At 45.9% G+C, this 13,717-nt stretch overlaps 2 protein-coding genes across 7 annotated transcripts in view; one reads left to right on the forward strand and one right to left on the reverse strand.

Moving 5' to 3' along the window:
- vit (vitrin) overlaps positions 1–3,897 on the forward strand; it is a 20,295-nt gene extending 16,398 nt beyond the window's left edge. For all 6 annotated transcript variants that reach the window (XM_076162215.1, XM_076162234.1, XM_076162243.1 and 3 more), the window contains 6 exons: positions 284–349; positions 432–579; positions 663–766; positions 1,427–1,653; positions 1,735–2,248; positions 2,402–3,897. In XM_076162215.1, coding sequence (XP_076018330.1) covers positions 284–349; positions 432–579; positions 663–766; positions 1,427–1,653; positions 1,735–2,248; positions 2,402–2,580 — 1,238 coding nt within the window. In that variant the 3' untranslated portion in view covers positions 2,581–3,897. The remainder of the gene's footprint in view (positions 1–283; positions 350–431; positions 580–662; positions 767–1,426; positions 1,654–1,734; positions 2,249–2,401) is intronic.
- Positions 3,622–13,717, reverse strand: part of strn (striatin, calmodulin binding protein) — a 26,460-nt gene continuing 16,364 nt past the window's right edge. Inside the window, exons 4-17 of the mRNA XM_076162273.1 lie at positions 12,655–12,733; positions 11,841–12,008; positions 11,389–11,524; positions 11,126–11,297; positions 10,041–10,151; positions 8,684–8,827; positions 8,460–8,596; positions 7,614–7,789; positions 7,121–7,168; positions 6,905–7,026; positions 6,641–6,808; positions 6,404–6,544; positions 5,748–5,936; positions 3,622–5,316 (exon numbers count right to left, since the gene is read on the reverse strand). Of these exons, the coding sequence (XP_076018388.1) occupies positions 5,147–5,316; positions 5,748–5,936; positions 6,404–6,544; positions 6,641–6,808; positions 6,905–7,026; positions 7,121–7,168; positions 7,614–7,789; positions 8,460–8,596; positions 8,684–8,827; positions 10,041–10,151; positions 11,126–11,297; positions 11,389–11,524; positions 11,841–12,008; positions 12,655–12,733 (1,961 nt within the window). The 3' untranslated portion in view covers positions 3,622–5,146. The remainder of the gene's footprint in view (positions 5,317–5,747; positions 5,937–6,403; positions 6,545–6,640; positions 6,809–6,904; positions 7,027–7,120; positions 7,169–7,613; positions 7,790–8,459; positions 8,597–8,683; positions 8,828–10,040; positions 10,152–11,125; positions 11,298–11,388; positions 11,525–11,840; positions 12,009–12,654; positions 12,734–13,717) is intronic.

Genomic DNA, 13,717 nt, shown 5'->3' on the forward strand with positions numbered 1-13,717 from the left:
GTAAATCATGTTTCCTGTCCAATGGGGTTTTGTTAAAAAATAACTGCTGTGATGAAACTATGTGATCAACTGCAAAGGTACAACTATGCATTTCTAGCAAAAATAGAGTATTAGTATAGAATTTAGTACAGATGTTAATTTAACAATGTCCAGAATAAGGGGACAATGTGGAATAAAATGTTGAAAATGTTGGAAGTTGCAAGTCCAGTTCTTGAGTAAAGTAGGATGAAGATTTCTTATTTCAGAGTGAAGGATTCCACTGTAAAGATTTCCTGTGTTTCAGGGTTCAATGTAAGAGAGCAAGAGCCTGTCCTGAGAGTTCCTGAGCCTGTGTCACAGGGAGACCCAAGTATGACCCTATGACCTCTAAATACATGTTGCGCAATACAAGCACAATACTGAGTGTAGTGTGTTCGTTCCTGGTCCTGCAGATTGTAAGGTGGACCTCGCCTTCCTGATGGACGGCAGCTGGAGCATCGGGAAGCGTCGCTTTAAGATCCAGAAGGACTTCTTAGCTGAGGTGTCTCAGGCCATCAATGTGGGCGTGGCTGGACCCATGATGGGCATCATCCAATACGGGTAAGCTTGATCTGCTTGTTCTGTTATTAACTCACGCCGGGGGGGCAGTTAGTCATTACCCTCTGACTGTCCTTTTGTGAAAGGGACGACCCCATGACAGAGTTCAGCCTGAAGACGTTCTCCAACTCCAGAGACACGCGGGCGGCCATAGATAAGATTGTCCAGAAGGGAGGCCTCTCCAACGTGGGTGAGTGACCTAGATGCCAGCCTACAAACATAAGTGTGAAAGCAAAAAGGGCTGCATTTATCACATCGCTTTACAAGCCAGTCACATTTTTACATGCAGGGATGGAATTAAATCTAAATCTGCTGTGAGTCTCTCTTGGCTAAATTACAGTCCTGCTTCTGTGAGCTGTGTTTTTATCTTGGTTTTGTTTACCAGCCCAGGGGGGGTCAGCATGCAGAGTAAATGCTGCCTTTCTGCTCTGTTGTGTGTGTCAGCATGCTTTCATCGCCACATGCATCTTTTATAACTTGCTTCATTTTCCATACTGATACAAATAGTCTCCCGTGTTTGCCCAGAAGTCCTCTTTCATCAGGCAACAATGTGAACGTTTGTTAGAGCCTCCTTGGCCCTCAACAGATTCGGTCCTGTCCCTGCAAATACGGCGCCTCAGACCACTGGCCACACTGTGACCATGCCAACCATGATACTCGATGCGGTCACTGTTTCTGATAAGAGATACAAATATCGTAGTCGTAAGATATTCTGAAGCTTTGTGAAGAATCCATTGGTTCTGCTTATGTTACTTTCAAAATCCATATGTGTGCTGTGACCAGAGAAGCTTATAAAGTGGATGTAACATCATTCTGACTGTCCCCATGCTGCCCTCTGGTGCCCTGACAGGAAAGGCTCTCTCCTTCATCAACAAGCAGTACTTCAGTGACGCCAACGGCAACCGAGGAGGGGCTCCCAACGTGGCCGTGGTGCTGGTGGACGGCTGGCCCACAGACAAGGTGGAGGAGGCCTCTCGGCTGGCAAGGGAGTCCGGCATCAATATATTTTTTGTCACCATAGAGGGTGCTGATGACAATGAGAAACAGAACCTGGTGGAGGCCAATTTTGTAGACAAGGTAGGGTGTCATCACAGATCACTGCAGTGAGGTTAACACTACTTCACTTTGACAGACTGTGTGTGTCGCTTCGTCCCACAGGCTGTGTGTCGGACAAACGGCTTCTACTCATTGCCCGTGTCCAGCTGGTTTGCCCTGAGGAAAGCTGTGCAGCCTCTGGTGAAGCGCGTGTGCGACACCGACCGCCTGCTGTGCAGCAAAACCTGCCTCAACGCCAACGACATCGCCTTCGTCATCGACGGCTCCAGCAGCGTGGGGACGGGGAACTTCCGCACGGTGCTGCAATTCGTGGCCAACGTCACGAGGGAGTTTGAGATCTCCGACACGGACACGCGGGTGGGAGCCGTGCAGTACACCTACGAGCAGAGGCTGGAGTTCGCCTTTGGCCAGCACAACAACAAGGCCGAGCTGCTGAATGCCATCAAACGCATCAACTACTGGAGCGGAGGGACCAGCACCGGCGCTGCCATCACCTACGCAGCAGAGCAGCTCTTCAGCAAATCCAAGCCCAACAAACGCAAGATTATGATCGTCATTACAGACGGGCGCTCCTACGACGACGTCAGGGCACCTTCGCTGGCCGTCCATCGCCAAGGTGAGGGGGGCGTGGGGGATCAAAGGTCATAACTTACTGAATCAACTAAAAACTGTATAAACAAGACCACCTATTCCCTCATCGTGGTGTCATTGAGTTTGTGTTTCATGTAACAAGCACACTTGAGTCATGCGTGTGTCTCCTGTCCTCCAGGTGTCATCGCCTACTCCATCGGCATCGCCTGGGCAGCCCAGGACGAGCTGGAGTACATCGCCACGGACCCCGACAAGGAGCACTCCTTCTTTGTGGACGAGTTCGACAACCTCTACAAATTTGTGCCCAAGATCATCAACAACATCTGCCAGGAGTTCAACTCGCAGCCCAGAAACTGAGGGAATAGATAGCGATAGGGGAGTGGGGATGGAGTGGTGATGGGGGTAACAGGGGGTAACGGGCTTTAGGCTGTGTTTACGGAGATTTACCGAGTTACCTGGACAACAAATTTGACACAGCGGTTTATCAATTCAACCAGGTAATTCCGTAAAACAGGGCAGACCGACTAGCAGATCTCCAATTGTAAATAAACTCATCATGTTGGCCAGATGGTGGCGCTGGATTGGCTGTAGTGCCGCACGTTTGAACAGGGAGGACTGTTAGGATTACGTATTGCGGCCATCAAATCTAAAAGTGCCGATAAACGTGATGGCCCCCAACCTCACAGATACGCAGAGAGAAGAAAGATGATGTCATGTAATTAACAAACATAAGGTGACCCTATATGGTGGGATATATGGTGCCTGCTGAGAAATGTAGATATTACGCATGCCTAGCACTTCTTCTTACTGCTCCACATAACGCAGAAACTTCATAGGGTGCTTTTGATGCAATCTTCTGTAAAGAGGACATACTTGTTTTTTGTTTTTTTAGAATTGGTGCATTTTGATCTTCCTAACAGGAGAGATTTGATAGTAGGGACATTGTTAAGTTCCTCAAAGACTGACGCCTATTTGAAAGGTATCCCTTTCAAACCTGCAACACAAAACAAGAGATGAGGAGTCAACACTCGCACACAGTTACACACTCATTTACCTTATAAGGAATAAAGCGATGGCAGATGGTTACTCTGCTTTTAATGAACAAAAGCAATCGTTATTTTCTAATATCGCGGCTGCTTTTAACACGGCAGGCGTATCTCGGTTTTGTCTAAAGTATATTTATGATTTTCTTCCAGTTATGTCCTGTTTTGTACATATACATATTAAAAAAGCCTTTCGCTTATAAAGTTCAAATGATTAATCTGTATTTTTTGTGTTGCAATTTGTAATAAAAAGAAAAAATGAAGAGAATCCAACATGGCAGCATTCTACTTGACTCATTACCTCACCGCCCCGCCCCCTCCAGGTTAGAGTACAAATAATTACCATAAGACCCCGTTGAACATTTTACAGCAGGTTTTATTTTGAACATACTTTCATATACAAACCAGTGACTGAGAAAATGGCTCATTTGAAGCTGAACTCTACACGGACGCCTTGCACGAGTTGTATTTCTCCTCACATTGTTTTACAGTAAACTATAACTGCAGGTCTGGGTAGTGAGGACAGGTCTCTTCACTTGAGTGATGGTCCTACAGTAAAACTAATGTCCCAGCTAATCATTGGACTACTGTAAATACTTGGACATGTTACATCACATCAGACATGTCCACAGTACTGGGGAAAAACTACATACAGTAACAAGCCATTCAATTCAAACAAGAGCAAACTGGCCAAAAAATCAATTAGTTATTCCTAAACTGGACATCTAGAAGTTTGAATTGTAAATATATAACCAAAATGGTTTACTTGGGAGACATATGCGCGTAATCATACCTCTGAAATGTACAATTACTTGAAAATCTAACAAACAGGCAATATATTTAACGGTGTGTGTGTGTATCATTCTGCCAGCTGAACAAAACTGATTTTCCCCCCCCCGGCCACACTTATCAAAAAGGAGCACTCAAACTCTGCACAGGAAACTCTTTAAGACTGAATATATATTTTGTTTATTATAAGCATTTGTAATTTTACATCCGATGTTATGTTAAAATGGACAACATTGTGACGAACCGGCTCCAGCCTCTCTGCCTCACTCGCTCGCCCCCCCCCCCAAAAAAAAAAAAAGCTTGTTAAAATAACATTTTCAAGACCTTTTTAAAGCAAAGGCACATTTTGTCAATAAGTGTTTTTAAAAAGGAAAAATAAAGGCAGTCTGGCGAGCGAGAGGTCGTCGTGGAAGCGAAATGCCACGGGAGAGGCTTCCGTGACGACTCTCAGCAAGCCTTCAGTACCCCCGGACATTTCTAGAACGACACAACACAAAACCTGACTTGAAGAAAGAAGCCCCGCCCCCTACCACCCCACCCCCCCGGCCGCACTCGTCTGAGGGGGGAAGGTCGCGGGGGCTCAGGAGATTCAGGGTGAGCATGAAGTCGTAGGGGCAGAGGACCTCGTTTGTCCAATCCACACTCTTTAACACTTGTCCTGAGCCTCCTAGTTATGGAGGTTGAGTTTTAGTTTGTCTGTGTAGGTGCTGGGGGAGGAGTGGGAGGGGGAGGCTGTGACCAGTCACACCCAGGCCTGCCTGGATGGTAGATGGGGGGGACTGGAGAGCCGTGTGTGTGTGTGTATGTGTGTGTTTGTGTGTTTGTGTGTGTGAGTGTGGGGGGGAGGGCGGGGAGGGGGACAGCTCTCCTCCTGACTGGCCTCCCTGCCCCTTCTAGTCGCTGCCTGTTTTGAGGCCAGCGGCTATGCAGTCTTCCTGTCCAATGGGAAACCAGTGGCCAGAGAGAGGGCGATGTGAGGTGGGGACTGGACCCGTGTCTGACGGTCCTTCCCCTCGTGTGTCTCTATTGGTCCCTGATCACGGGGAGGCCCAGTCGGAGAGCGGCGCCGCAGGGACAGGAGCAGCTCCGCGTCATACGAACACCTTGGCGAGGGCGTCTGCCCCCGCGCTAGCAATGTAGCATTTTGACGGATGGAAAGCCACGTCGTGGATGGACTCCTCAAACTTCTTCCTGTGAGCTGTGAACTCCTGGATGCAGGTTTTATTCTCCAGGTTCCACAGACGGATGGAGCAGTCGTGACCTGCGGAGGGCAGCAAGGGTTTAAGGTGAAAACAATACAAACAGCAGGGAAGAACTCAGGCGACTGTTTTCTTTTGCTTTGAAAAATAGTGGCAACATAAAGTAATAATGTTCGATGCACAGGAGGATCTAAAATTGGTAAGACATCACAAACACATTAAGAAACATATGGAGAAGCCTTATTTGTCACTACGGTAACAAACTACAGAGCAGCTTGCGCCAGTCGCCATTTAATGTGTTAAAATTCTGTGTAATTATCCTTTAAGAACATGAGATGACATCACATCCCTTAGTAAAATAGCATTGTGCAATCTTGGCTGTCCAATGATGGACGTGTCTGTCAAATGGGAATAAATGTTGTGACCTTTTCTCCACACTAGACCTGAAGAAGCCTTTCAGATGATTATGTGGGAATATGTGGTGGATACTCACTGCCTGACATCAGATAAAGTCCGTTGGGGTCCACAGCTAAGCTGGTGACGGCATCCAGGTGGGCCACCATGGAGTGGATCAGCTTCCCACTGTTATTGTCAAAGAACTTGATGTGTCTGTCTTCCTGTGCCGTGATGGTGATGGGAAGGGTGGGGTGGCTGAGGACCTTATTGATTTGACAGGGAGCGCCTGGTTCAAGACAGACAAAACATTAAACATCACACAGAAGTCAGAGAGCCAAACTGAGATATCATCACCGGTCACACTGACTCAAAACAGAGAGACGCAAGCCGCTTAATCCATGTTGCCACCTAATGATATACTGCCTCAGGTCTGAAATCTGTTTTGGTTTGCAATGATGTTGTTGAAGTGTTGTACCTTCCTACTGCCTCCACTAGAGGGTAGAAAACAGTTGCATCTTACTGACAGCAGCATTAACTGACTGAGAATATATCAGGGTAAGGAAGTTAAAGAAAGAAATGCTGTATGCAAATCATGACTCAATTGGAAATCAAATAGAGTTTCAGTGTTATCGAGTCAAACTCTAAAAACCACTGGTGCCACATAAGTATCCAGCAATTATACCACTCGTGATCTGTTGTCATTCATGTCATTCTTGTGCAGCTCATGCTTGTGACCCACAACTCCGGTCCTACCTGGCTCCAAACTGGACTCCAGGCTGAGAACCAACTGGCGGGTCTCCATGTTGAAGAGGCCGATCTGTCCATTGGTGAAGGATGTGACCATGTGAGCCGGCTCACTGCAAACCAGGTCGACTGAGGAGGGAACGCCCAGCTCTGGACAAAGCACAGAGTTTGAGTGATTTCAATGAAGACAACTTATAGATAACAAATGTAAACAACATGAAAAGACAAGTCTGTAGAAGTCCCTACTTTTATTGTCGTTGAATACTGCTAAAGCGGGGGAGGTGCTGTTGGCATCCCAGAGTCTCACGGTTCCATCTGCAGAGCAGGAAAGGAGGCGCTGGTGGGCGCTACTGTACACCAAGCCCCACACTGAGTCAGTGTGTCCACACAACGGCCCACGCAGCACTGATGGCTCTGTCACAGAACACACAATAAAACCAGGACCAGTTTAACTCTCATCTGCTTTAGAACCATCTATGTATACATATCTACAATGTACAACTCTGGTACCGTAGGAGTCGTAGGGGTCGATGTTGGCGTTGGGGGTGTTCCAGCATTGGATGGTCCCGTCAACCCCTCCGCTGAAACACTGATCCCCTGTGCTGCTCATGACCACACTCAGCACAGCCCCCCTGTGAGTGAGACAGGGACAGTGTTACATACTTTTGAATTGAATCCAATACAAGGCTAAACAAATATGACCGTATTTATGTGTGACATTGTTACCTGTGGGCCCTGAATGTGTAAATTGGTTCCACGTCTAAAGATGCACTCCTGCAGAGGGAGAGAGAGTTGGTCAATATCAGTGTGTCAACTCAACGAGGGTCAGAACATTTCCTGCTGTGAGAGAAAAAACTACGATAATGACGTAATCCACTCCACCCCCTCACATTAACAGCCCTTTGATTTCCCAGGACAGAATGCTCCGATCTGTTGCTTGTTCTCTGATGAGGCTAAACCTTTGTTTTCGCTATTTATCTTTATTTAAAAATGAAATTCTTTCTTGTACACTGTGAGCAGTGTGTGTATGACATCACTGTGCTGCTCCTGGTGCAGTGCTGCCTGAGTGTTGCTGCCTGAGTATAAAATTGGGCACTTTGTTCCAAAGAGGCAGGAGAAAGTCTAGGTGACAAAGGGAATTAATGAGAAATATGCTTGGGCCCGGGTCGTCGTAGCACACACATCAGGAGGTGTTCAGCTTGAGCAGAGGCGTGCTTACTTCTTGACAGGAGCCGTCTTTTGGAGGTTCCACATCTTGAGTGTGTGATCCTCTGAAGCAGTGATCAGGACGGGCTCCACAGGGTGGAACACCAGAGCACGAATCCCATCAAAATGGCTCCGCAGAGTGAACTTTGGGTTCCACGTCTTCCTCATGGCATCCTTATTGTTACCAATCTGAGGACAGGACATGCGAGCAGAAGACAGGACTTAACATCATGACCCTCAAGTAACAGCTGCATTTTATACTCTTTTGACTTAAAAGACACCCAGGGGCCAAAGACTGGGGTGCTATGAACATACAATTCTGTTCCCAAGTTCCCAATCCCAACTCATAATTGTTTGTTAAATCATCAAAATTTAGCCGTAGCGAGGTAGAAATAATGTGCCTATTTTCATAACAATAGTATTTTAGACTATAAATATTTTATCTTACTACTTCAATATCATTTATTTATATCATTTATTTCATTTGCCATTTATGACCCAGAAAGCTGAGCTGCATTGTGGGCTCATATTGATGAATAATTACATGCATTTGTAATGGTGTTATTCTTTTTAAATGGAATAGTAGATTATGATTCATTTATCTCTCTAACCCAAAGGTGACCTATAGTTCTTTCCGAGTAAAACAGCTGCTAACGTACTTGCCACACTGAAGGCATGTATTGTGTTATCAACTTAAAAATAGCTGTGCAAAACTCTTCTGAGAGTGACGTGACATAGCAAAGTTGTGCAACGATGGAGCGGCTTCACTAAAGGACGTCGGTAATGTGAACAGAAAGAACGTGCCCTCAGGAGACTGTTCCATGACTATTATAATCTTTTTCCACCCCTGCCTACTTACATCATATGACAGGCTGTCAGCCTCGTTGGCCACAGTGAGCCCCGCCAGCTCCCCTAGGCCGAGCTCGCTCTCCATGGCCTCGTCTGCGCCCATAATGAAGGACTTCCCTGAGGTGGGCGGGAAGGTCAGCGCCTCAACTGGGGAAAATAACAGAAAAATAATAATTATAAACAGCGGAATTTACAATCGGCTGCTGTTTTAGAGTCAAGTCGCTCTTAAGTCACCTTCATCCGTGCGGTTCGCCTCGTGCTCGTTGAACCGGGCCACGTTAGGGCGAGCTTGCGGGGCTGACGGAGGCTGCATGTGGGACATATCCTCGGCGTCTCTTAAATTAGCCAGCATGTCCTGCAGCTTGGACCGGTTGGGCCCTGTTCAACACGTCAGGTTAACAACATTAACAAACAGGCACACAGCGATGAAGAGGAAAAAAATATGATGCCGAACGTAAAAATCAATGAAAGGTCATTTTGAATAAACTGAGAATATGATGGGAAAAAAAAGAGCGGAATGAATGTGGAGGGAAGGAAGCACTGAAAGGGAAGGAAAATCAATAAAGAGAAAATAAAGACGTAAAGGCAGATTACGTGTTAGAAGAATTAAAAAGGTACAAAACGATTTTCAAGAAAGGCGAGTGGGTAGAGTAGTATAAAATACAGTTGGATTTTATCTAAGACTCTCAAGGACTGATTAATATGCCAACATTATAGCACATTTACCACAGAGAATCAAATCTTAAAAGGAAAACAACCCCTTTTTTAATCAGATGATCTGTGCCACACACCCACAGAAGTGAAAAAGCGCCGACAGGTCGTGAGGAGCAAAAAATGGAACTGTGCTAAAAACCAGAGCGGGAGAACGTAAAAGTGTAAAAAAAAAAGGGATGATACGCGTAAACTGAGTGAGGAAGAAGCGCCAACTGTGATAGGTGAGAAGATTTAATGACTGGATCGCAGTGAAAGCAGGGCGGGAAAAGGCAGAGCTTGGGCCTTATAGGGAAAATCTCAGGGCTCTCAAGGTCTGTGCTATTTAGCTGAATTGCTAACACGCCACTGAGCTGTAATTGCTGTAAAATTATAACAAAAAAAACCTGTTAAACGTATTACTATAGTATCAGACAGGTAGAGATGTTAGTGATAATTATGTGTTTATGACTGCAGAGAATGGAGGAAACAAGATGACTTTTAGAAGCAAGTCGAAGCCCAGATGGGAGACATATGGACCGGTCAACAAGACTGACAAGTACTCTGATCTCTCAGTATGTGGACAAGATGAGGATGTGGGAAGAAAACCCAAATCAAAACACTTAAGTGGGACAAAAAGGCATGCAGCTCTTTTTAGTTTTTGTATGGGTACAGACAATCATAACACATAAACATAAAACACATCACACATATCCGGGGAGGTGTGAAATGGCAGACAGAGAACAGATCGAAGGAACAGGAATAAGGAGCAGCTAGGGAAGGAGATGAGGAGAAGAGTGAAGGTGTTGTATTTGGATTTGAGGCTTTTTTGGCTGAACTCAGGAAAGTCAGGCTCTACAGAGAGAGGAAGAGGGAGGCAGCAGCGCCTATCAAGACTTACTCTTCACCCCCTTTTTCCCCTTGCGCTCCTTTCTGTACTGCTCCTTGAGTTTGGTTATCAGGCCCTGGTCCACATCCCAGGCCTCAGATATGGGACCTTGCTCGTCCTTCTCTACACAGGGGAACAAAACCAGACCGAGAGGCTGTTGAGGCACTGCCCTGGTCGAGGCCCGCGAAGGGGCTGGGCGAGGTGCAGGGACCTCATTCAGGCTCTCCTGAAGGATTCTACGCATGTGTAACATTTTCGGCGCTTGGAGAAAGTTAGAAGGCTTTCACGGAGAGCTCGAGGCCTTTACAGCCTTTTCTTCAAATAAGGATATATAAAAAAGCCCAGTATGAACGCCATCGCATTCAACTTTTGGGGTTTTTATTTTAGAAAATCTTGTGGGAAGGAAGCCAGGTGGGTCATATTTTTATTTAGACATTTGGAACCCACGTCATGAGAAATTTGGCTACTGAAATCTTAGCAGCTTGATTATATTTTGAAATAATTGGGTACCCGTGACTCATGAAAGGTCAAATGAAATGGTTTGTTTAAACTACTGTATAAATACTCAAATTCAATTCCAAATACAAAGAAACGCCTCAGCCTGAGTCATCGAGACCCATTTCCCCATCTTTAGTCTAAGGACCTGTAGGATTCATGTCAGAGACTCGAGGGAATCAGGTAGATTTGACGACACACCAACACAGCGGTGGGAGAGACAGTGTGGTCACAGGCTTTGGCTATGGGAACACACAGTGGAAGAGATCACACACTATGGGTTAAAACAGAGAAACTCGGCATCATGATTTATGACCACAGCATGACGTGTGAATGATGACTTCTCATGAACAATCACCAAACTATGTGCTTTGGGGAAACGGGTAAATTATGAGGTTTACACAGACAAAGCGATTAACAATGATGTCAATGTTGGAGCTAGATTTCCACAGAAAACAAAATCACTACATTTCACTGAGCAACAGAGGAATTATGTCTTTTTATAACTTATGCATATAAAAATGTGTCTAAAAGAGGTAGCAACATAAAAAGTGTATTTCCAACTTCATGCTTTTCTTGACAGACACTGCATCCTGACTCACCCCAGTCTGTGCCGTCCCCCGTGCCCCTGGACTCCGGTGAGGTGTCCATTTCATCAGGACTAGACAGGAAGTCAAACCCTTTCAGTGCCTCCTCTGTGTCCGGGTCCTCACTGGTGTCCATGCTGGCGGGCAGTGATGATGATGATGACGACGCCGGCTTCTTCCTCAAGATCTGGGGAAGGGCAAAAAGGGGTAGTTTAGATGATTCGGCGACAACTAATTGAATTTGTGCGACTTGAAATGAAGGCGCGCGACTTTCTTACCGTCCTAGACTCCACGATAGTCCTGTCCTTCCCTTCGCTATCATCTTCGTCATCTTCATCGCTGAACTCTGCAGCTGCACTCTCTATGAACTTGAAGGCCTCCAGCACGGCGCTGGTGTCAGAGAGCTCAGATTTCCTATTGAAATAGAAAGATAAGAGACATGAACATAACTTGTGATTACAATATGCTCTACTTAATCGTATAATTGAACAAAAATTGCAAATGAAGACGCTTTGGGGAATAACCAGGCTTTTTACTAATTGGAGCATCTGAAGAATGTTCTAATTATGATGCACAGATATGAAAAGGACGATGTATGCATCTCAGGAATGTACACCCATTGTATTTCACTATGCTGTGACTTTGTGTTTGTGCCATAACAACAGCAAAACATTTGAAGAAAAGTAATAACATTGTAAATCTGCACTGCCCCTATGCTCATTAAACTCACCCTCTGGTGCCCATGCCCGTTGACGTATCTGTCCCATTGACCAAAGGCTCGGCACTGGTCTGTTCGCCCGTCCTCCCGCCTCCATCCCCGGCCAGACCCAGCAGCGCTCGGACCCGCTGGGACTTCACATCCAGGATGGTGTCTGTGTAGCCCACCTCCTGCAGGTACCTGCAACACGTCAAAACCAAGCATAAACTGGTTGCATTTGGTAGGTGAATATCACCATTATTGGGAATCAACTGTACATAGAGTGAAACCAGGTAAAAAGCTTGAATGAGAAGGCAGAAAATACCATGGTGACAACATAACATGTTGCAGAAGTACGACACTTGTTCCTGTCAAATGTGTAATTGTCCTCTGGCACCAGTGCCGTTAACATTATCGGCTCTGTTGGGTGCAAGTTCAGATCCTCGTCACCCCTCCCCCTGGGGGTGGGGAGGTGGGCTATCTCAGCACATTATTGATCCGTCCCTCGAAAGGCACACACTAGAATAAATTGGCTGCCTCATCGGCCAGCATGTTGGGGCAGATGATGTGTGAGGCTGCCTGATGGTATCTGTTAGAAAGGCTGGAGCTTTATTTAGACATGCTGACTGCAGTCTCTAATCATATCATGAACATACTCTCCTGAAGTCACAAAGAGCATGCAATGACTGCTGCTGCCCATGTGAGGGAGCTCTTCCCCACTGATTTTTTTCTTTTGCCCATAGCATTGCCGGCAGAATAATGTCTCGACACTAGTGGCAGGATTGATCCTTTATGTATATTTGTGCAGTGATATTCACCCAATGAATGCTTGCTCGTGTGTACTCACTGTCTGAGGAGTTGGCGGCCTTGCTTCCACGACAGCTGATTGTTAAGAGACCCAGAAGTCTCATTCTCATTGGCCTCATCTGGAGGAGACAAAAAGGACACAAATCAGAGCTCCACAAATAACAACACAGCCGCCGCTGACATTAATTCCACTCTGTAAACAACATTCCTGCATTACGGCACCCTGGCGACTACACACAATCAGCGCTCAGCTGCTCTCACTAAGTCAACAAAGGATTATAGTTAAGTAGAGGGGGGCCATCTGGGGAAAAAGACGTATTGTTTTGCTTTAGATTATGACACTGAGATCAGATTTACATATGCACTTGCAATTTGATTCAAAAATATTCAAATATGTGATGACAGTATGATCAGTTATCAGGAGGTCTTTTAGTTGATAGCTAGATTTCGATCCAAATTTTTATTTGGCAACTTAAACAATTAGCTTAATCCACATACATTTTGCCTAATTAAACAAGCACAGTAGCACTAGAAGCAGAAGGGAGAATTTGCAGCCATCAGCCAAGGCTCTGTCTCGATGCCAAAACAAGATGATGCATTCAAACACCTTTGGCTTTTCTCTGCTCTAACCAGATCCCATGACATACTAGAAAGAGAGTGTGTGTGTGTGTGTGTGTGTGTGTGTGTGTGTGTGTGTGTGTGTGTGTGTGTGTGTGTGTGTGTAATCCACAAAAACAATGATCACTATGACCGTTAACATTTACTGACATTAGAGACAATGTAACAACAGTGTGACTCAAAGATTACTTTGATATTCAAAATTGTCAGCATTCTGGTCACAAATCAACTGAGATTTCTGCATGGGGCACAGAGACGCGCATTAATAACATTTAGATAAGGTGAGAGAGGCTCTGTGTGTGTGTGTGTGTCTGTGTGGGCGAGTACGTGGAGAATGCAAATGTCTGTGCGGGCGAGGGGTTGCTTTGGTGCCTCAAAAGTGGGTCAGCCCCAATGCAGGAGTGCGAGGAGCAGGCAGGTGCGTCACCATACGTGCAACACCTCCCACTACTCGTCTCTCCTTCCACCCCCTCCATCAAACACCT

This window comes from Genypterus blacodes, unplaced genomic scaffold (genome assembly GCF_046128005.1).
Source record: "Genypterus blacodes isolate CSIRO-AG114 ecotype Tasmania unplaced genomic scaffold, CSIRO-AGI_Gbla_v1 ptg000012l_1, whole genome shotgun sequence".
In the NCBI taxonomy this organism is placed as follows: domain Eukaryota; kingdom Metazoa; phylum Chordata; class Actinopteri; order Ophidiiformes; family Ophidiidae; genus Genypterus; species Genypterus blacodes.